Source organism: Candoia aspera, chromosome 8, assembly GCF_035149785.1.
Source record: "Candoia aspera isolate rCanAsp1 chromosome 8, rCanAsp1.hap2, whole genome shotgun sequence".
Classification (NCBI taxonomy): domain Eukaryota; kingdom Metazoa; phylum Chordata; class Lepidosauria; order Squamata; family Boidae; genus Candoia; species Candoia aspera.
Genome location: NC_086160.1, coordinates 52,508,978 through 52,532,643, shown reverse-complemented (window position 1 = coordinate 52,532,643; position 23,666 = coordinate 52,508,978). Strand labels below are relative to the sequence as shown.

Genomic DNA, 23,666 nt, shown 5'->3' with positions numbered 1-23,666 from the left:
TTCCAAGTGAGTAATTAGTTTTATCAAGTATCCATTTGACTCCTAGGTAGAAATGCATACATTCCCACTTACAAAAACCTCTTCTGTTTAAGTGACAGCCTCTTTATGGTAAGTGGAATTTATGCAATAACAGAAAACCATTTTGTGTCTTGAAAGCTGAACCCACAATACATGCATAGCCCTCACCTGCACCTTCCCACAGTGAATGGTTCTTCCATAAATAACATTTGGACACCGATACAGCAAAACAGTGTTAGGCCCTGCACTTGAGGATCTTATAACCATCACCACAATCACGATCACTCCTTCAGTTAGCCATATTCTTACTTCGGAATAGGTACTATTTTGTTTCAGAAAATAACACTATATTTTAAAAGTAAAAATAAAACAATGAAAACCTGTAACTTATATTTAACCACCCCCTCCCAACTATACATATTTTGAAAAAGGAAGAGGAAAAGATATGTTGTGGCAAGCAGTGTGGGTGGGACTTCTTTGCTTTTGCCCTGTCACTTCTTTGAATTATCATTTGGGTCCCCCACCTGTACTGAAATCCAGCCTGAATACAGGCATTTTACTGTCTTCAGCAGTACAAATACTTGGTTCATATGGGAATCACATGACTAGAAGGAAAAAAATAAGTTCTTTGCATCATATTATGAACCACCTGACTTCTTTCACTATTAATTTCTAAGTTAGCTGTGCATCCACCTAATGTCTATGTCATCTACTCCCAACTTAACTAGCTTGTTAATCAGTATTTCATGTAATATTTGTCACATGCTTTCTTGAAATTGCATTTTAAGACAAGAGTAATTGGTCCAAAATGCAGCCGCACGGACAATTCTTGGTGCCCCTAGATCGGCATATCTTACACCATTGCTTCGCAAGCTGCACTGGGTACCAGTCTGCTTCCAGGTGCAATTCAAGTTGTTGGTTAATACCTTTAAAGCCCTTCATGGCATGGGTCCAGGGTACCTGAGGGACAGTCTCATCCCCATTGCATCAACCCGTCCCACCTGATGGTGCAGAGAGGGCACATTACGGACTCCGTCTATAAGAGAATTCCATCTGGTGGAGTCCAGGAAGCGGGACTTCTCCGCAGTGGCGCCCGCCCTCTGGAACACTCCTCCTCCAGAGATAAGACAGATCCATCTCTTGCGGCCTTCCGAAAACAACTGAAGACTTGGTTCTGCCATCTCGCTTGGGGTGGGACAGAAGTAATAACACCTGGAGATGGTTAGTGCCCTAAAATGGCCCCTTTAGATACACATGAGTGATATTCCAAATATTATTGTCATCTGGATTTTATATTGTATTTATGTTTAATATATATTTGTATTTATTTATGGTATTTTAATGTTTTTATCTTTGTTGTAAGCTGCCCAGAGTCCCCCCTTTGGGGGGAGATGGGCAGTGGGAAAATAAAATAAAATAAAATAAAATAAAATAAAATAAAATAAAATAAAATAAAATAAAATAAAATAAAATAAAATAAAATAAAATAAAATAAAATAGATAGTATTTTAAGACAAGCAAAGCAAGGTTAAGTGTAGAGAAAGGAAATGAGAATGACCAGGAGATTAGAAACTAAATTTTATGGAGTGAGATTGAGGGAACAGGGTATGTTTAACCTTTTAGAAAAAAAAAATCTTTTAACAGTAGATTAGTTTGATAGTGGAACCAATTACAAAGAGACTGATGACTTCCTTTTGACTGGATGAGTGAAAGCTAGATAGCCATCCATCCAGGATATTTTTATTGGGATTTCAGTACAGTATTGAGAGGGGTTTGGAGTCAATAGCCTAAATGACCAGCTCAGGGATCACATGTTTCTATGAACATGTGAAAATATAACACATCAATACGTTATTCTCCCATTATTTTCTATAATGAAAGTTTTAAGGGGGGGGCTTTAAAATGTATGTAAGTTGAATCCAACAGTGCTGTTACATTAGTGACAAACTTCTAATACTGATTTTCCATTCTTGTGTGCAAATGCAAAATCAACACTCTGATTCTACCAAAACAAGCTGCTGCACAATTTATTACTACTCCATTATGCTAACTGTAGCCTGATGCTAGTTCTTCCTTTAGTCCCTGCACCAATATTAATGCTATCTTTTGTATTTTTTTCTACTAGCCAACACAGCTTTATTTCCTGGTCATAAAACTTAAAAGAATATGAAGATTTTAAAATAATAATTATAAAACTATTAGCTTTTTCTGTTTTGAGAACATTTCGAACCAAGAACAATCTGCTCCAAAAACTAATATTTTATATTTCATTAATTTTTAAAGTTTATTTTCCTCTTTTCGTTCATTATGTTTAAGAAATAAATGCATATCACAATAAGAACCTGGATATTCTCTACAAGCATGCCATTTTAAAGTAGCTAACACATGATTAGTGTAAATAAACGAACTACAATAGCAAAAATAATTTTTTTAAATCAGCATGAATATGACTGATAATGTACAGGGAGTGGTGAGGTTAAGTTCTGAAGTTCTTCCTGTCCTAGAAAGGCATACAGTGTGTTTACAAATGATATTTCTCCGGCACTGGGCTGTAACCAACCACCATATTTGTTTTTTAAGGAAGCTTTTGGAGTTTATATGAGGCCCAGAGGCTTTTGTCAAAAATAAAATTCTGATGATGCAAGAGGCTACAGTACTCTGCCTTGCTGAAAGCCTGCTGCCTTTTTATTTGTTTTTTTTTATATAATTAAAATAAGCTTTAAAACATTAATTCGGGTAAGACAGCCTGGTAAGTGGTCATGCTGCCTGCGCATTCCATATTGCCTGCAACTGCTTTACTACATTAAATGCCAGATTTAATGCCAGACAGAGAGAGAAAGGAAGGGAGAAAGAAAAGGGGAAGGAGCTCAGAAGAAACAGAGTATTTGAGACCAAAGAAAGGAAATGACTGCTGTTATATTTGGTACTACACTTCCAGTTGTCAATACTGTGCAGTCAACTTCCACACAACTTCGTTAAAAACAGAAATGTTTCACTGCCCTAGCAAGAGCTCCTAAAATAAATTGAACTGATGGCTGGCAGAAGCAATTTTCAATTTTGGTTAATAAAGGACAGGAATGACAGACATGAAGTTTTTTACTTGGCATCTCCAAACCATTTCCAGTTCAGCACCTTCCACTGCACCTACTGATCGGTCCATGAGGCCATCACTATGCTATCCCTCAAAACAGACAATTTGCACTGTCTGTATTTACAGTTTTCATTCGCTAATTAACACATCTATTGGAAACATGAAAACCAGTTTGGTGTAGTGGTTAATGTTGGCAGAGCGTTAAGGCATCAGGCTAGAAACTGGGAGACTGTTAGTTCTAGTCCCACCATAGGCGCAAAGTCAGCTGGGTGACCTGGGGCCAGTCACTCTCTCTCAGCCCTGGAAGGAGGCAACGGCAAACCACTTCCAAAAATCCTTGCCAAGAAAACTGCACGGAGTCGCCAGGAGTCAAAAACTGACTTGAAGGCCACCACACTGCACCAAGTCCTTTGAATGTGTTACTTCTACTTCCAGAATTCTTTCTACTGACTATGGTAATTGAGGAACTCTGGAGACTGCTGCACAGGACCAGACAGAGAGAACCTGCCCATTCTACACAATGAGCACAGAACATAGAAGCTGGAGTTGCAGTGGGCATAGTGAATACATGCTTTTTGTACTTCACTTGTTTCTTGCCGTGTGTCTTCCATTTCTGTGCAAACTAACTCATGACAGTGTGAAGATTGTCAAATGATAGGTAAGCATTCCGGTTTGTAAGGCAACAATTCTAGGGTTCACTGTATAAACCTGCTAAAGTATTCAGTGGTGGTTTGCACTCAAATAGACATTCTCAGGTCTTGGTATTCGTCTGGGAAATTCTTGACAATCTAATTACCAGAGGAATCATGTAAATGATTCAGCAGAGGAACCATATGAAAATACCAGTAATACAGCTGTTGCTCCACATGCTTCTTAGCATGGCTTTTGGTTCCAGAACAAAATGGAGACACAGCATCTAAGAAAAATACAAAATACAAAAAGCAACACAATCTTAGGTCCTCTGAAATGTGTTCCTTGTGTGTAGCTGGATGGCCACATGAAAAGGGCAATTGTGTCTCTGTGAAATGAATGGAATTTATGTAAGTCCTAGAGAAAGAGAGTTCTGACTTGGTTAAGACTTCTTATGTAAGTTTTATCGACTAAAGCCAATTTTCCTTGGAAGTCAAAGGAAATAGCAGCGTGTGAGAAGAATCTGGGTCCTGAGGAAAATAGATCCTTATCTGTCATTGCAGACATTTCCTGACAGCTTCTTCTTCCTTTGAATCAAGATCTGAGAATCTTCAGAAACTGATTTTATCAAGCTTTAGTCCACTGGCATACGGCTTTTTAAATGAAATTCATTATTTATGTAAAATATTTTAATCCCACTTTTCTACATAAAAAAAGCACATAAAGCCTCATTTAACACGACATTAAATATTTTTACTGCAACTTCTAACCATAGTTAGAAAATATTTCAACTGCCATAGTTGACCAGGAAATATGCTATCTATTACTTATGAAACCCTTTTTATCCGTGGGAGAATTAGTTACCTTTTAAAAATTATGCTTTAAAATGCAGTTAAAGTATAATCATCTGCCATAATTGACTATTTAAATAACTGGTACTGGTGAGTATATGCCTTTCACCTCTACATTGATCTATAAAATCATTTCATTTTAAAGAACATTTCATGTAAAAACATTTTAAGAAGAACATTTAATTGTAAAAACAAATGATCTGTTTGGATTTTCTTAAGTTTTCCTTTTTTTGAAAAAAGAAAATGTTGCAATTTTAAAAGTCAGTTGGATGTTTATAGAAAGGAGCAGCAAAATCAGTATCTAACTCTCATCTAGGAATATTATTATGAACTACTATATAGAAGGAAAATACCATGTTTCAGAAACCATTACAGAACATCACTGGGCAGGACATTAAATGCACATGACAAAGCAGCAGCAATAAAAGTTCTCAAAGTAAATTTGATTTTCAGGTGAAAGTGATCATATACTATCTCTTTGTTGGTAGTTGCCTTATATGGATTAGTAAAACTCACTTTATACATTGATTTATTTGTAAGTACCAAGGCAGTTATGTCCCTTTACCAATGGGAATAATTTAGAGAGACAATGAAATGTTTTGTTTCTTATCTCATCTTGGACATTTCCCAAATAAGAGTTGTACACTTTGTACCACTTTGAGATTGTAAGTTCAGCAGGAATACAGATGTGCAACTATCCTGATTCTGCTCCTTAATTCAAACACATATTGCCCTGGGATCATGCAGCTGTAAATTCTTTCAAGAGTGCTGAGAGGTATAGCATACAAGATACAAAGGACCTTTTTTCCCTTTGGTTGGGATGAGCTGCACATTCCTGTGACATTTTCACTGTTTATTATTTTAAAGGTTTCAGCTGTACATTGTCTTGGAAGATGCACAAAAATAGTTTTATAGATAAAGCTAAGTGCACATACAATTCTTGATTTGCATCTCCTCTTCCACTTTTTCTCTCTGAACCACTTCCATGAGTGCTTGCTTCTGATTTGGTGGGGTCACAAACCAGCATGAATCCATTTAGGTACTGGGCTAATAATGATGATAATCAACTTATCATATGGAAATCTTTATCTGTTTTTCATGTATACTGAAGTATAGGTAAAGGTAAAGGTTTCCCTTGACATTAAGTCCAGTCGTGTCCGACTCTAGGGGGCGGTGCTCATCTCCGTTTCAAAGCCGAAGAGCTGGCATTTGTCCGTAGACACTTCCATGGTCATGTGGCCAGCATGACTACACGGAACGCCGTTACCTGCCCGCCGAAGCGATACCTATTAATCTACTCACATTTGCATGTTTTCGAACTGCTAGGGTGGCAGGAGCTGGGACTAGCAACAGGAGCTCACCCCGTCATGCGGATTCGAACCTCCGACCTTCCGATCGGCAAGCTCAGCAGCTCAGCGGTTTAACCCTTGTGGTTGCAAACTATTCTATGGTTACTGTAGCTGCGGCCCTGTTTTGTTTTGTTTTATAATTTAATTTAATTTAATTTTATCACATGTAAATAGCTGCACATCTCACTAAACATGACTCTGGGCAGCATACAACCAATAGTTGAAAAAATATCACAATTAAAACACTTTAAGAAATGAATGAAAACAAGATAAGATAATAAAAACAAGACTGCAGGAGAATTTTACTGACTAGTTCTGTCACTGAATACTATGTGTTTATTATTATACTTTGGGTTTTTAAAAAATGACCATGAAGTAGTTGGCTTGTTTATTTGTTTATTTATCAAATTTTGCTACCACCCATCTCCTCCCAAAAGAGGTAGTTCCTTCCTGATCATATCTTTCTAAGTTATTGGGTAATATACAAACAGTTTGGCTTGCTTGCTTGCATTTTATCTAATGCTGTGTGAGTATCTTAAACCAGTGTTTCTCAACTTCAGCAACTTTTAAGACATGTGGACTTCAACTCTCATAATTCCCTGGCCCATGCATGGGATAGGGACTTCTGGAAGTTGAAGTCTACACATCTTAAAATTGCTGAGGTTGAGGAACACTGTCTTAAACAACTGGTTTGTATCACCTAATAAGAAATGGCAGTACCACAAAATAACTCTAAGTGTGGCTGTGTGTGTGAACATGGACATCGCATTAAACCTTTTTAAAAAAAATAATAAAATTATTTATACCCATACAAATAATAATGAAGATAATACAATACTAATAATTGCAAACAGAACTACTAAATTTCATTTTAGGTAAAATATTATGCAACAAGTAGAGCCAGTTTGGTGTAGTGGCTAAGGCATCAGGCTAGAAACTAGAGACTGTGAGTTCTAGTTCTGCCTTTGGCATGAAGCCAGCTGGGTGACATTGGGCCAGTTACTCTCAGCCCTCGAAGGGAGGCAATGGCAAACTACTTTTGAAAAACTTTGCCAAGAAAACCGTAGGGACTTGTCCAAGCAGTTGCCAGGAGTCAAAAAATCACTTGAAGGCAATACATGAATAAATAAATAAAAACAACTATATGATATAAACAAAACAATAAACTAAAAAGCAAAGTTTTTCTACTGTTTCAAAATAATAATAATAATAAACAACTATATTATTCAGCAATGTCTTTCTTCCGCTAAGCACTGTCTGCCTGCTATGCACTGTCCTAATTAATTAATTATAAATTTATTCACCGCCCATCTCCGCCTCATGGGGGACTCTGGGCAGTTTACAATAAAATGAAGTTAAGTTTTAAAACCATTCCAATACAACAATACAATACAATAAAAATATAATAAAATCTAAGTGGCAAAAGAGTGTAACAGGCCCCTCAAAATCACTTAGGGCGCTAGCCATCCCCAGGTATAACTATTCCCCCTCCCATTCCAAGCCTGCTAACAAAACCAGGTCTTTAATCTTTTTCGGAAGTCCAGGAGCGAGGGGGCCTGTCTCACCTCTGAGGGAAGGATGTTCCAAAGGGCGGGAGCTACAGCAGGGAAGGCATGCTTCTGAGACCCTGCTAGATGAAATTGTTTTATAGGTGGGGTCCGTAACATGCCCTCCCTGCATGACCGGGTGGGGCGGGTTGATGTGATAGGGATGAGATGGTCCCTCAGATATCCTGGTCCCATGCCATGTAGGGCTTTAAAGGTAGTAACCAACACCTTGAATTGGACCTGGAAGCAAACTGGAACCCAGTGCAGCTCACGCAACAAAGGTGTTACGTGTGCAAATCTTGGAACGCCCAAGATTGTTCGTGTGGCTGTGTTCTGGATCAGCTGAAGCTTCTGGATATTCTTCAAGGGTAGCCCCATGTAAAGCGCATTACAGTAGTCTATATGGGAGATGACCAGGGCATGAGTGACCGTTTGAAGGGCCTCTTGGTCCAGGAAAGGGCGTAACTGGCGCACAACCCAAAGTTGCGCAAAGGCCCTCCTGGCCACGACTGCTACCTGCTCTTCGAGGACCCCCAAGTTACTCACTGGGTCTGTCTGGGGCAGTGCAACCCCATCCAGCACTAAAGATGACAAGTTCCTCGCACTCGAGGTACCGTTAATCTACAGCCACTCTGTCTTACTAGGGTTCAGTCGAAGCCTGTTGTTCCCCATCCAGGCGCCCACAGCCCCCAGGCACTCAGAAAGGGTGGTCACGGCATCACTTACTTCACCTGGGATGAAGATATACAATTGAGTATCATCAGCATACTGATGATACCTCATCCCGTGGTGACGGATGATCTCGCCCAGTGGTTTCATGTAGATGTTAAAAAGGAGAGGGGAGGGTACTGATCCCTGCAGCACCCCACAAGGAAGGGGCCATGGGGCCGATCTCTCCTCCCCTATCAACACCAATTGGGACCAGCCCTGGAGGAAGGAAGTGAACCAGCGCAAAACTATGCCACGCATCCCCAACTCCCTGAGCTGACCCAAAAGGATACCATGGTCGATGGTATCGAAAACTGCTGAGAGGTCAAGAAGAGCCAGGATGGATGCACTCCCTCCATCCCGCTCCCGCCAGAGACCATCCATAAGTGAGACCAATGCCATTTCCGTCCCATAACCGGGCCTGAAACCTGACTGAAAGGAGTCTAGATAATCTGTTTCATCCAGGATCCTCTGGAGCTGCAGCGCCACCACTTTCTCAACCACTTTCCCCAAAAAGGGGAGGTAGGAGACTGGGTGAAAGTTGTCCGGTACACTAGGGTCCAGCAATGGTTTCTTGAGGATGGGGCACACCAGCGCCTCCTTGAAGGCTGCCGGGAATACCCCCTCTCTCAAGGAAGTATTTACCATCGCTTGGACCCAACCACACGTCCCCTCCCGAGCTGCCTTCACCAGCCAGGAGGGACATGGGTCTAGTTGACAAGTGGTGGAGTTTACAGTCTGGAGGATCCTGTCCACTTCCTCGGGCTCCACAGGCTCAAACCGTTCCCAGATAACAGAGTAAGAACGTCCCCCAGGCATCACCCCAGACACTGCCTCACGCTCAGAGTCCAACTTGGAATGGATCTGAGCGATTTTATCCTGCAGATACACAGAAAACTCTTCAGCTCAGCCCTGTAGATGGATCTGGATCCCCTTTCCCCAGAAGGGAATGGGTAATTAAGATTTAGGGCCACCGGGCGGCATTCTGTGGATGCAATAAGAGAGGAGAAATACCGACATTTCGCCGCTCTTACCGCCACAAGGTAGGCCTTAATAGTGGCTCTAGCTTGTGTTCGGTCAGGTTCGGTCTTTGTCTTCCTCCAGCAGCACTCTAGGCATCTCTCAATCCTCTTCAGAACCCTCAGCTCCTCCGTAAATCATGGGGAGTGTCGGGTTCAATGGGATGAGAGAGGCTGCACAGGCGCGATCTTGTCCAAGGCCCTAGCCGCTTCCCTATTCCAGGCTGCCGCCAGGGCCACCGATGGACCGTGTGGAGTAGGGCTGTTTCACGAAGTGTTCATCTGTAATCTTTGCTTATCCTGAGGATGTGCCAGTACATTCCACATACAGTATATCCAAATTGGCGGGATGCAATCAATAGCATCTAGATTAGAAAACAGTGTGTCCATGCTTGGAATAAATTTGTACTTTGTCTTTGTAACACAGTGGTCAAAATGTATCAAATATGCTACTGTCATTATCATTAAAAGGGAATATTGTATGAAAATAATTAAGACTGGTAACCTATCTACTCCTTCTCTAGCTTACTAAAATGTGTAATTGGAAAGCTTTGACTTACCAAAGCTATGATGGATGGCAAAAATTAGTATTTTGGGGCTTACCCAGCCATGTCCATGTATTTGGAAGATTGTGAGTTGAAATGTATGAGAGTAAATGGTAAAGAACATGAATGAATGAAAAACAGATAAACTGTATGCAACTAAGAGAAAGATGGAAGATGAGGAAAGAGAACAGAAATTTACAAGATGAAGGTCTGTCGCTGAATAAGATAGGAATAATATATGTTAAAAGGAATACATGTGGGGAAATGAATGGAATGCTTAGCAAACAGTTCAACATGATGGAAAACCGTATGGAGAAATTTTAACATGCAAAAATGCTGGTACAAGGTAGTGGGTAAGATGCGATCTCTTGTGAGGAACGAACATCTATCAAAAGGAGCAAAATGACTGCGAATAGCAGCCTGCTTCTGCTATTTTGTTAAATGTTAAGTTCAAGTTTGGTGTGTTAAGAGAAACATAAAAATAAGCTGAATGCAGTGGGAATGGGGTATTTAAAAACTGTATATGGAAAACAAGAGCAGGTGGAATAAAGACTGAATAAATGCTGGATGAATGTGGATTCAGTGTAAAAAAGAGTGACCCATTTGAATAAAGAACATGAAGGTAGTTTGGTGAACTATAAGGAACAAATGAATCACAAATATATGAAAGAGGAATTCATGAGTTGAGAGGAAGACCAATACTAAGAAAATCATGGTTGGATGGTGTTGATGAGAGCCTCAAAAAGAAAGAATTTCAAAAATCAAAATAAAATCTATAATGTATAGATATGATGGAAGCAAGGATGGTTTGCAAGGATAAAAAGTTATAGAGTGATACAGCAAACAGTGTTGGGGTAAACTAGATTTAACTATACAGTATTTCCCTCCATTTTTTAAATCTCATGTGTTTAATTCCTTTAGCTTACAATTTCTCACTCTTTTCTGCACTTTGCATAGCACTGCCTCCTCCCATAGCTTGAGAAGCGTGTGTGTGTGTGTACATTGTATAATTGCAGTTTTCAGCCATTCTATTTGAAAATTAATATGTTTTAACCCTTTTTTTAAAAAAAGCCTATCTTCTAAATAATTAAAAGCATTACAGTAAGTTTTAGTGATTACAAAAGGAAACCAAGTGTTTCAAGCAAGATAAAGCTAAAAGAATAATTATACTGAGATATATATTCTGGAATGGGCAGAAAGCCTTTTATCCTTGACATACTCTGGTCTCTGACTTCCTTCCTCCCAAAAGGGTAGCAACTCAAGGAGAAAATTGCCTCCAAATATGCCCAACATTTTGATGCAAGAAACAAAACAGAATCTTCTGGCCTGCCTCAAGTCTTTTCTAACTCTGCCACCCTGGAACTGCCTATTTCACGTGAGCATATTTTTCTCTTCTATACTACAGAAGAACGAGAAAAAAACCATTTTTATTTCATCATTTCAAAAGTGGATATACTTTTCTCAAATTGAACAGCCAAGTCTCACATAACTTCAACACTGTCTATTTTTCACAGATGTATACAGTAAGGACCAGGAAACTCAGAACATCACCATGCAAAGAACCTGCTGAAGTCTATGCCAGAGGCCCAAAGTCAAGCAATACAGTAGCTTTACTACGTCCAGAAACATTCTTAAAGTGACAGGAACCATCAAAACATCAACCAGCTTAGAAAGGATAAGGGTAAGGACAAGGACAAGGACAAGGACAAGGACAAGGACAAGGACAAGGACAAGGACAAGGACCAGTGCTTCATCAGAATTTAACAACTGCCAAACTGTAACAATGTGCAAAACTGAATCTAACATGCTTTAAGTTCTTCAGCAAGTTTCACATGTTCTGTTGCACTTTGTCATGAAGGGAATGGTTGCCTCTTCACTCTACTCTAGCAAATATCTCAACGGCAAAGAATGTGCACAAATCTAGCAAGACTTCCTCCACTACTCAGCAGTGCAATTGTCTGAAGTGGCACAGCCATGTCTCTGTGTGGAGAAGGGAAACTGCGAAACTGTGGAATATTTGCATATCTGAACAAATAGAGAGCATTCTGAGAAAAATGAAAGGCTTTCCTAGGCCAGATTCCAAACCTAGTTATAGAAAGGAATCATAGTTTTAGAGTTTTAGAAGGAACCTAGTTTTAGAAGAAATTAAATTTCACATCTACTTTAAAATTATCATACTGCTTGAACCAAAAATCTTGTTTATCTTAACTATGATTTTTTTAAACAACCCAACTCTAAACCATAGTTTATGAAACTTGTTTCTTTATATAAAGCACCACAGTTTAGAGTTTGAAGAAGACACTAAATTATTGTCAATTCTTCATTTTCCTCATTTTGGCCACAGTGGATGAGAGGGAAGAGATTGTGTTCTAAGGGCTAGACAGTGATACTAGGCTTGTTCCTGTTAAATGATCTTAATTTATTACAATATTCACATCTGAAAGGAGCTAATGTCTGACAACAGTACTATACCAGAGCAAAACAATTATTGCTTCTCTCTTTTATCTCTTACTTTTAAGAAACTATCTTCATGGTAATTGTCCTACTGCAGTTCTCAATGGCAGTTATCTTTCTATATTCTTACCAATATTAGGGTGCTTCAAAAGGCGACAGATTCTAGCTTCTCTCTCTAATTTCTGGTGCTCTGCAAGAAATAAAAATATACATTAATTTTAGAAAAAAAATATTTTCTTAATTTAACAGAAGTAAAACAAATTGAAACCTGGACATATAATATATAATTTCCTTTGTGTAAGTAAAATTGCAATAATTCTGTATTCCAGCTAGACATTTTCCTGTCTGAAACAAAACAGGAAGTGGTCATCATATCTACTCAAGTCAAGAATTGAAAATGAAAAATTTCACTTTCATATCCTGTATTCATTATAAAATTGTGGCTTTGACAAGAGGGGTCCAAGTCAGAGGTTGTGGACATGGACAGTAAAGGGCTGTGCCTCAGTCTTCCACCTCTATCTTCCAACTCATATTTTGATTCTCTCTCTTACTTCTTTATTTTCATTTTCCTGAGGGAGAGAATTGAAGGCATTACTGTAAAGAGGAAATATATTATACAAGCATAGGTTTTTCCTATAATTGTGAACAACTTTAATGAAAAGGCTCCAATCAGAAGTCTGCAAGGGGCTAGCAGAGGATGTGTAGACCTGCTTTTTTTTTTTTTTTTTTACAAAAGCTTAACCATATATCAATAATTTACAGAGTTTATGTTTTACAAAAATCATTGCCAATTTAGGAATCATGGTGAATGATAACCACAAGAAATGAGTGAAGGAGAGAAATGGATTGAGAGAGGGCAGAGGAAGAAGTAGGTACTGTATACTATATCTGGGATGCAAAAATCTGGATGCCCACTAGATGGGGTACATAAAGCTTCAATTCCTTGCTGCCATCTATGATTGTATGGATTTTTACCGCCAAGATATGCCTAACCTCTTCATCTGCCCTCCCTCAATCCAACTATCTCCTGGATAATTTAAGGCAAAAAGACTCCAAGTCCATAATAAAACCCAGATCTAAGTTACCTCTTCTAAACCTTCACAAAGAATATTTATGTATCAAATTTATATAGTTGCTCATCTCACAAGAAGTGACTCTGGATGGCGTACAATAATCAAGTAAAAAACAGCACATATATAAAATATAAAAAGTCAACATTAAAAATTAAAAGTTTTTAAATTTAAAGTATACAAACCCTAGGCAGACAGAAAATGAGTATATCCACCTGAATAGTGGAGCCATCTAAACAAGTCTCCGGTTCCCAGGGACCCCCAGGCCTGGTGACATAACCAGGTCTTGAGGGACTTCTGGAACGTCAAGAGGGATGGAGCAAACCTAATTTTTTTGCGGGGGGGGGGATGTTCCACAATGTGGGCATCATTGCAGAGAAGGCCCACCGCCTGAGACCTACCAAATATAAGATAATACTGACCTCACTGTCAGAATTATCAAAAAGTTTAATACAAGTACACACACACATACAGACAGCTGTTCAAACATTGTAACAAAATGGATTAAGCAGCACATTTTTTTCTTCTATTTTGCAGCGATGCTTCTTCCTTCAAAAAACCCCCCAGCAAAACAAAGACAAAAGACAACTTCTTTCTTCCACTTTAAGCACTGAATAAGTTAGACACAAACTAGCTCACCTGAGAAAACAGCATTCTGCTTCATTATGGATATTATTATTGTACCACTAGTTTGACCTCAGTGCATCCCATGGTTGCTAATTCAAAATCAACCCTGGCTCATTGCTTCCCACAAGCATACACGAATTCATGCTACGCTCATCCACTTTATATTAGGAAAGCTTTAAAAAAAATGGGTGGAAGGTTTTTCTGGGCCTCCAAATACCAAATATTTAAGGAGATTATCTTGTTACAGTAATGTCATATTGAACCTGCCTTCAATACACTATAATGATTATATATTATGATGATTAATCTGAATTGTATCAGTATCCATTGCCTCATCTCAGTATGTTTTGGAGGCACTATGCAGTAGGATGCAAAAATAAAATAAAATAGTAAAATAAAAAATAAATAGAAGAAGAAAAATAGTTTGGTCCCACAATTCATTACCAGGAAAAAAAAAAGAAAACAATAAAACAGTGAAACAACATGCCTAATTAAAAGTTTTGCACAATGGTACAACTTGATAAAAGCATTTGGCCACCTGGTATGTGAGTGTAGAGTCAGCATCCCTCAAAAAGAAATAAAACATAAAATTTATCAGCATGACCCTCAAATTTAGAAAAGATTGGGGAGATCAAAGCACATCTTGGGGCATCGTATAAAGGACACTGTATGAGGTCATGGGCAAGAGTTTCTACCGCCCTGGATCCACAAGGGCGAAGTCTCTGTGAATAAGGAGTCCCATTACATCTATGTGCCTACATGCATAAGGAAAGCAATATAATTAGTATTAAATAATGATAATCATTTTTGTTAACAAACTATAACTAAAAATTGAGCAGTTTTAATTTTTAACCTTAAAGCTTTTAAGGTTTAAAAAGTATGTATGCAGCAAGCTAACGGGATGCTGAAACTGAGCCAGTCTGGATCACAACCAAACTGAGCTTATTATAGGAGGCCTCAAGGAGTGCTGCTATTACTAGCAATGGAGCGAATATTTTATAGGTCAATTATTTTATGAACTTTAACCTAATTTTTTGCTTCTTTGAGAATAGCTTGTAATTTCCTCTGAGTTAACCTGTCACTAAGCAATCATTCAGTTTTTAGTAGTAGGTTAGTACCCTGAATGAGGTTTTCAGATGGCCGTGGAACATACAGTGACGGATTATATAGGTCAAATTCTCACAGGTATGCAAGTCAGATATTGTATCTGTATAATTATTTGGTATAATAGAGTATTCTGGAAACTTGAATGGCATACTAACTTAGAGGCAAACAAGACAATACATTCTACAAAATATCTTGTAATGCTCCTGAAAAGTGGCCAAGTTTGGAGCTGAATTTCCAAGATAGCTATTGTTATATAGTTGGGATGTAATGGGGCTGTGTGGGATTTGAATTGAAATGAGAAAAGGTGCTTCCACACATATAGGGTGTGAACATACCATCTCTCTGCATCTTCTTAAAACAGCTACAAATTTCTCAGGATCCTTCTTCGACTGCTGCACAATTCCAGGAAAAGACCCATTTGGCTCATAGAAATGCCACCGAGCACTCCAAAACACATTTATATCTTTGAATCTGAAGAGCTACCCAGCCCTATGATGCAGGTGCTAACACCTTTGCTCTGAAAACATTGCATATGTGTTGATCTCATAATGTATGGTGGAATATAGGAATTACCATAAAAATTTGACATGGCTGAACTAAGGGAGTAAATGAAATAAAATAACTTATTCTTCTATTAACTGGTGTTTTCAATTAGTCCTGCTGCCCATGGTGAGTAAAACATTTTAACATCTGCATAATGGCATACATAAAAGACTAATAAAACATGCTGATTTCTTATAGAATACCTACTATATACTCTATAGTCACTAAGTCCCTATATAAATAAAAATGAAGTTTACTCAGCCTAATTTATTTCACACCACACTTAATAATTTATCTTCTCTGACATGATACAGATCATTGATGCCAAGCTGTTAAAATATTCCTTGATAATGAAAAGAAAAACAAAGCAGGGTATAATGGCAGAGAAAACATCCCAGTTATTGTCTAGAATGGGATAAGAAGAAGTAATATATCAGCAAATATATCTCTTTTTGGTTATTTTTACATTGTTAATTGAAATTGGCATCTTTCTATTAAAAAGAAAAAAGAAAACTGTTATTTATGCTTTTACAATCTGTGTCATCTGATCTTAATTTTACATTTCAAGCAAATCTAAGCAAAAGACCAACTAGCTGGGTTAAAATTGGATTTAAACCAGATAGAAATAAAAATAGAATGTAACTAAAAGTAGCGAGGAGAAGTGGCACTGCCCTACCATCACAGGAAAAAAAAGAAAAAGATTTCAGGTAAGGAATCAAGCAGAAAATTAAGAAGATATAACACATTTAAAATCAGGGAATATATAGCCTAAAATGGATTTTACCAACTTACAGTCTTTCATTTGCATCAGGCAGTGGTGGCTACAGATTACAGAAGCTGGAGAAGGGCTGGCTAAGAGTTGAGGCTAAGACCTGATGCAGCCAGTCTCTTAGCCAAGCCATAAAATGGGGACAGGCTATGTGACATGTATCTCCTCTTTTGGTTTCTTCATACAGCTGTTGAATTATTGAGAGTATCTGTGAATGAGCATAGCACTCATTGATAAAGAAAGGGAAGAAGGGCACCATTTAATTCTCTCAAAGATTTTCCTCTATGCATGTGGTGGGGGCATAACCGTGGGGTGAGAGACAGAAAAAGATCAAAATAACTGTCCTTTCTTTTCTGCATCTTGATGGCTGTTTCCACTACTACCATACCTTCAGTGGAAGAAAAAGTGGAACCTACATATTTGTTTAAATATGGAGGGAGATTGCAAATCCAAATTTTGTGGATAGCAGATGGAGGACTAGAAAATAAAATACAACTTTCCGTTTTTTGTGAAAAGAATTAGGATAATGTCTAATATAACCTAAGGTGGCGTCTGATGAGTTCCATTATTGGCAATTGTCTTTTTTAAAAAAAAAAAACACCTTCCTTTTTCATTTTCATAGAGAATAAATTAATGCAACATTCAAGCAGCTACATATTATACCACAAGAAGCTAGCTTTATTTAAAGTGTGGAGGCTAACATCCAGAGTTTATTTTGGACATGCTTAAGAGTAAGTATGTATTCAAGGCAGTTTTCTAATTGTTTGTTGTTTGAGCAGTACATCCAAAGAAAACATGCCAGACTGCAAACATTTCTGAAACTGTCCTAATTTTTCTCTTTCAGAGTCAACGACATTTTATAGGACTGCTATTTTCACAAGATGTGCATTTCCAAACTTTAGTTCTTAGACAATTGAAAAACAGCTTACTTATTCTCATCACATCATGCAATTCTCAAGGCTTTCTGTCCAGGAAGCTGTTCTGCTCAAATTGGTTCAAAGAGAAAGAACACACCCCTTGGTCTCTATCCATCTAACCTTCTCTAAAGCCCAAGCTGGCTACTGGACTTTTCACAAGTAACATACTTCTCCCAACCAAATCCTTTAGGAAGCATCATCTTCTCCAAGGGTAACATTTGAATTATCTTCTTTATTTACTACTTTCTCTGGAGAGCTACCTGGTGTCCCAAAAAGAAGGCACTGTTCTAATATATCACGGACTTTAATGGGAAAAGTACTTTTCCTTTCCAGCAGCGCCCAGTCTTCCTAATGTTTCCTATTTTTACGTACTTGTCAGGTAGCCACGATCGCCAAGACAACTCTCTCACAGAGGTTACAAAAGTATAATGGATACTTGTAGGCAATGCCACGAAAACAGCCATTTTTTTAAAGGCCTGTTGGATGAAAGGAGACTAAATGAGGGCACACAGTATGCCTGAAGTTATTTTTCTGCATGGGCATTGCCATTCTTCCAGCCTTTTGAATAAGACTAGGCAAAACATATTCAATTAATCTGACACACTTTGTAAATGATTGGATACAAATGCGGAGATAGGTAGGGTTACCAGATATCTGAACAGGCAAAGGAGGATATGGACAACTGGAAAGGAGGACAAATGGGAGGAAAAGGAGGACATATTAACTGAAATTAGTTAATTTCTTGGCATCTGTGCTGAAAATTACAGAGAAAAACTGCAAAAAAAGAAGTACTTAGGAGGCCTACATGTATTTGAAATTACTTTTTCCAACATCAGAACACTGGCTTTTCAGTTGCAGGAATGTGCTGGAACTGGTTAGGAGGCAAAAGGATGTAACTGATTAAGGTCTCGTCAATTTCAGGCAGCAGCAGGGTACTAATCAAATAACTGAGGTTACAGAGCTGAGCTTGTTCATTTGTGGATAGCACTTATGAGGGAAGAGCTGTGCTGCAGAGAAAAGCTACTCAGGAAGAGATGCTCAAAAAGCTGGGTAATATTTGACTTTAAGGCTATGCCTGCCGGACTGAGGAAATGAGGACAAAAAGGAGAACATATCCTCCCTTTGCCAGATATCTGGTAACTGTAGTGATAGGGGAATGGAGAAAGAATACCTGTCAATTACTCAACTCATACATTAAGGGTTTCATTTATTTTAAAAAAAGTAGATTCCCATTTGTCCTCAAATGTTAAAACAGGAATGAAAAAAAAAGGTATTGTATTCATAAGTACCTGAGTACTCTTCTAGGTACCTTTTTACTATTCACAGTAGCCCAAAGTGCTACTGATAACACCACTGTTTGAGTACTCCTAGGGTATTCTGGTTTGGGAAATAATGAACCTGTGGGAGAAGAAAATGTGACTCAGTATACTCTAGTACCGCCCACTCTGCCTCCAGCATTTCCTCATAGTCTTCCATGGGTGGAGGACAAATTTATCAAAGCTGGAATCTTTAATATACACCTTTAATCCCCCTATGATTAGAATCCTCATTTTCCCAGAGTTCTAACCTCTGTGAAGGTCTGCAGAGATTACAGAAGCAATTTGGCTACTCAATTTTAATCTCATTGTATGGGTGGCAATAAGGACAGTACTCATTCTTTTCTACAGCAGACTGCCAAGTAAATAGACACGACTATGAGTTAATATCTAGCTAATAATGTATCAACTGATATGTTCATTATTCTCTTTTACCTGACTTACCCTTTTGCTTCTTTTTAATTAGTACTTTAATTACAGCTTTCAGCTGTAATTCAACATCTTCATATTCACACTCAAAGGAAGATTCAGATTCTAGTTCAAAAAACATTAATGTAATTTTCAGTTCCAGAAATAACATCTGAGCAAAAAAAAAAAAAAAAAAGTTCTAAAAATAAGACTTGCATAGATGAAAACCTCTCTAATTACTCCCTTCAGCGCATTAAAACACACAGACACACATAAATGCAAATTCCGTGGTTTTGCTCATGGCATATAGTAACATAGGTGAGAGGTTTTTTTTATAGGATCTTGTCTGGTTCTAGTTGCTGGAACTATGGCTCATTTCACTTTAGTCTTTAAAAGAAGATGAGATTCCTAGTGAGCATGTGAGTCTTACCACTTAATATATTCATTTTAATATTTTATATAATTATTTCCTATTTAAATAAATAGGAAAATAACAATGGAGAACTGTTAGAACCTGTAGACAACAGCAAAAGTTAGTATGAAAAAGAGAAATGCTTAGAGTTGCCTTGGCAGGAAAAAGAAATCCATATTCCAGATCTAGAGGCTGTGTGGTTACTATAGGAGCATTCTGGAGCTTATCTACATATTTGAGGCTTGAGATCTGACACGCAACCTTACATCAGGAATGAAGTAAATAAGAAAGAAGAGGATGGGAGGAAAGAGAGACTTATCTATAGGAAAAATATACTACTATTCACATTTTTCTCATACAGAGGGAGAGTGGAAATCTTAGCAGATGAGATTTTTAACTGTATTTTATCTCCCACACCCACAAACAAAATATTCCAGCATTGGCCTGTATGGAAAAAAATCCAAGAATTAATGTAAGAATATCCAGCAACTACAACATTTCCAACAACTTAATCTTTAAAGCTTCTAATATTAACTGGGTTCAAATCTCAAATAAGGCTATGTAAGAACAGTCAACAATGAAGACAGTATTTCATAATTCAAGAGGGAAATGTATTTTAGTGTGAGAAGTACAGGCTTGTGATCTGTTTTTCACCGTTCCCAATTTTCATTTTCTAGTACTCTGTTTGTAGGGAGGGGGGAATTTACTCTGCCTAAGAGGATAAAGTACTTTGTGCTGATTCTGTTCTTAAATCAACATCTGAATGTTAGTCTATAATGAAACCTTCAATGGACTATCAAAACTAAGTTATTATTAGTGTATTTAAATGGCTAGCTTCATTATAAAATATTAAGCTTTTTTAATTACTGAACATAGTATGTAAAACCTAAAAAAACACCAACTAAAATGCTAATATTGAAATTTTCCAAATCCTGATATAAACATTAATCACTTATTTTGGTTATTTAAAATATGGTTTGACCTTGCCTCCAATATCTTTTCATTTATCCCTTATTTGCAATTGCAAAACACAGATTCTTCAAAGATTCCTTAAGAATTTCCTGGGCAGACACCCAGAATCTCAAGATTTGACTTTCTAGAATAATAGTATACTACCTCATAGTTTTACGAACTAGAGCTCTGAATTACTTTATCCAGAAAAAGAAAAGAATGCCCCTTTAAGCCTCTCAACCAACAACTTCATGGCTTATTTACAGTGTAAATTAAACTGAAGACAAAAGACTCATACTCTGTAAGACCTCAAGTTTAGGATTATTTGTATTATTTATTTAAATTGATTTATATGGCCACCCACCTCACTAATGTGATTTAAAGATTTAAAAAATACAATATAAAAATACATACCAAAACCAACCCTCTTCCTTGTTGAGTTCATAAATGACTTCCTAAATCTACTAATTTTCTTTTTGCCAAATTCTTGCTTTAGGCTAACTTTTTCAGAGTAATTGATTTTACTGAAATATTTTGAATAATAAAAAAAAGTTAAAAATGAAAACTGAAGAAGGAAGACAGCCTATGGAAGAGATGGGTAAAGATCTTTGGTCATATCAAAGACATACTGTTTTTCCATGAAGGCAATAGGAAAACAGTTTGCCCATCTCTTCTAATGGGATTTTTTTTTCTCCCAAATTCCTAAAAGAGACAATAGCTCTGCTATTTTTCAGTGGTCTCCTGCCCACGTACTAACAAGGATCCAACTCTGCTTAACTTTTTATGATTACCCACAGACAAAATGTGTCTTCCAATGAAGTTGTGACTATTGAGAATAGAATAGGACACATGTTTCTCCCCCTTCCCCATAAATTATAGATATGTTTACAAAATTCTGAGTCTGCGTTGATGGAAGTGATAAAGTAGGATAAGAATTTTTTTTAAATTTAAATATTTTATTAAAAATAATTTAACAAAGAAAAATGATATAATTAGGATGGAAATGTTGCAGAATGATGTCACATCCCCCAGTCCTTCATTTTCTTTATGTAGAACTGTCAGTTCTGGGCTGCAAAAGTCCAGACAAACACTGGATGGAGGCAAAGAGACATACTACCTCTTCGTTGTCATCTAATGGTCACCCAGATTTTTGCAGTTCAGATTAAGTAATCCTATTTTATGAAAGGGAAAAAAGAATGTTTCCCAAAGCAAAATCAGCCACAGGTTTCACTTGATTTTTAGGAGCCTGGCATATGCCTACAATCTGGGAGGGACAGATGTCCCAACTTAGAAATGTGAGGGTAGTGCAGTTAACTCAGGGCTGGTTCCACAAAGGCCACAACTTCTATCAAAAGGTATCTGAAGCTGATGCTAGCCTAAAGTATCTTGATGGCAGGGTATGGGCTCAAATCAGGTTCAGTACCAAATTCCTTGCACAGGGATCTGGCTTATTTTTTAAAGGATTTTTTTAAAGAGTAAACATAAAACGTATAAATATCCTTATACATTAAACACCAACTAATATGCTGAAATAGAGCCTTTATACTTAAAATTGAATATATGTGTCATGTTATGCTATGTTTATATAAAATTAAATCTCTCCAAAAAGAGATGCTAAAGCAGGAGAAAAGCATCAAGACACTCCCTATTCACCCATATGCAAATGGGCAGAAAGGTTCAATACATGCTTGTTGGCTTTCTTTCAGATAAGGAGATGGATCAGATTTTCTCTAACAAACTTTGAGTAAACAAGTTTGAGTCTTTATTTTTCACTACTGGACAGTTTCCTGTCTTGTGGCTTGAGGTACAAAGAATACCAATGACTTCTTTGGAACAGAATCCAACAGGCCTAAGGAAAGACTGGGTGAATAAAGACATAATTTTTAAAATTAAAATCTCTGACTAAAATCTCGAAACATTTAGGCATCTACCACCACATAGGAAACCATATGTCAAGAGGCACAGACTTCTTTCAGCACTGATGCATACAAAATTTGGACAAACTGGCATTCAGTATCAGGAATTAGAATAAAAATAAGAGGTATTTAAATTATCTTTCTGGTATGTCTCCTTATTGATGTCAGACCTCATCCTCAAAGAGTTCCATTGAAAAGTAAAGTCCACAGCTTATAAATGGTGAGTCATGCTTGAACCTTGGCTCTGTTGCTTTTTTCATCTCTTAAGTATTTCAACCTTCTAAATTTTGGCCAGTAGCACTTCAGTATATACAAGAAATGACTCAGAAATACAAACTGGATTCCAAAAGCAGTGTAGAAATGACACTGAGATGACTAAAGAAAAATAATTTCCTTTTTCTTTGTGAAGCTGGTTCAGTAAATAATCTACATTCAGATATAAATGAATACAGTATAATCACATTATATTATTATAAATGCTTGCTGAATTACCAGGATTTCAGCCCAAGCACAATTACTAAGGAGTAGGCGCTATTAAAAGCTAGTAAATTTCTAATGAGTTACATTATGGACTGGCAAACTGGCATCTCCAGATGTTTGAAATGATATTTTCCATAAATTCTAGCCATTAGGTCCATTGATCAAAGATTATAGGAGCTGTAAAACATCTGGTGAACACCAGCTGCTTAACTCTGGTCTACATCTTCCATCATCTTTTGGAAAATGCCAACCTCATCATTTCCTTAAATTTCATTTAAAATTTCCAGCTATTAAATTTATCGAGCTTAGACAAAGCTATCATATAACAAATAAAACAAAAGAAAAAGATTCAGATATAACTCCAAAATTGGAGACACCAGTATTTACACTGGATCTGCAGACTTCCCCTTGCCCCACTTCTATCTGGCCTGGAGGATATCTCAAATAAAATTTAGTTTCACTTTCACAAAACCTGTTAGCACCCATTTACAGGTCCTAGGAGCCCCAAGCAGAGAAGGACCTAAGACATTTAACCTTTTATCCCACAAAAATGGGACTCATTTTCTTCCACTTGGACATGAGTTAAAAGAGCTAAATTCCTGCCTGAAGCTTCTAATTATTATTGATTCTTTAAGGTTACCAGGCTCAGAACAAAATTACAGACATAATTTATTTAAGTTATTCTGACTTTGCTGTTCCTAAGTCTTTTAAAAGAAATTCTCTGCTTAATCAAAATCCTCTTATTTAGCCTTCAATGAACTCACAGCAAAGGAAGAACAATACAATCCAAAGGAAAAAAACCATGACAGTCATTACTAATAATGAAGGCTGTGCAGTGCTTCGGATTTTAAACATGTGGGAACAGTTTCAACATCTGTCTCCAACTCCCTGCATTTTTGCCAGGGATTACACAGCTGCACCCTGACATTGTAGCACAA

General features: G+C 37.4%; 1 protein-coding gene across 7 annotated transcripts in view; it reads right to left on the bottom strand.

The window, feature by feature from the left end:
• Positions 1-23,666, bottom strand: part of CAMK2D (calcium/calmodulin dependent protein kinase II delta) — a 136,226-nt gene that overhangs the window by 59,541 nt on the left and 53,019 nt on the right. For all 7 annotated transcript variants that reach the window (XM_063310624.1, XM_063310625.1, XM_063310618.1 and 4 more), the window contains exon 3: positions 12,343-12,402. In XM_063310624.1, coding sequence (XP_063166694.1) covers positions 12,343-12,402 — 60 coding nt within the window. The remainder of the gene's footprint in view (positions 1-12,342; positions 12,403-23,666) is intronic.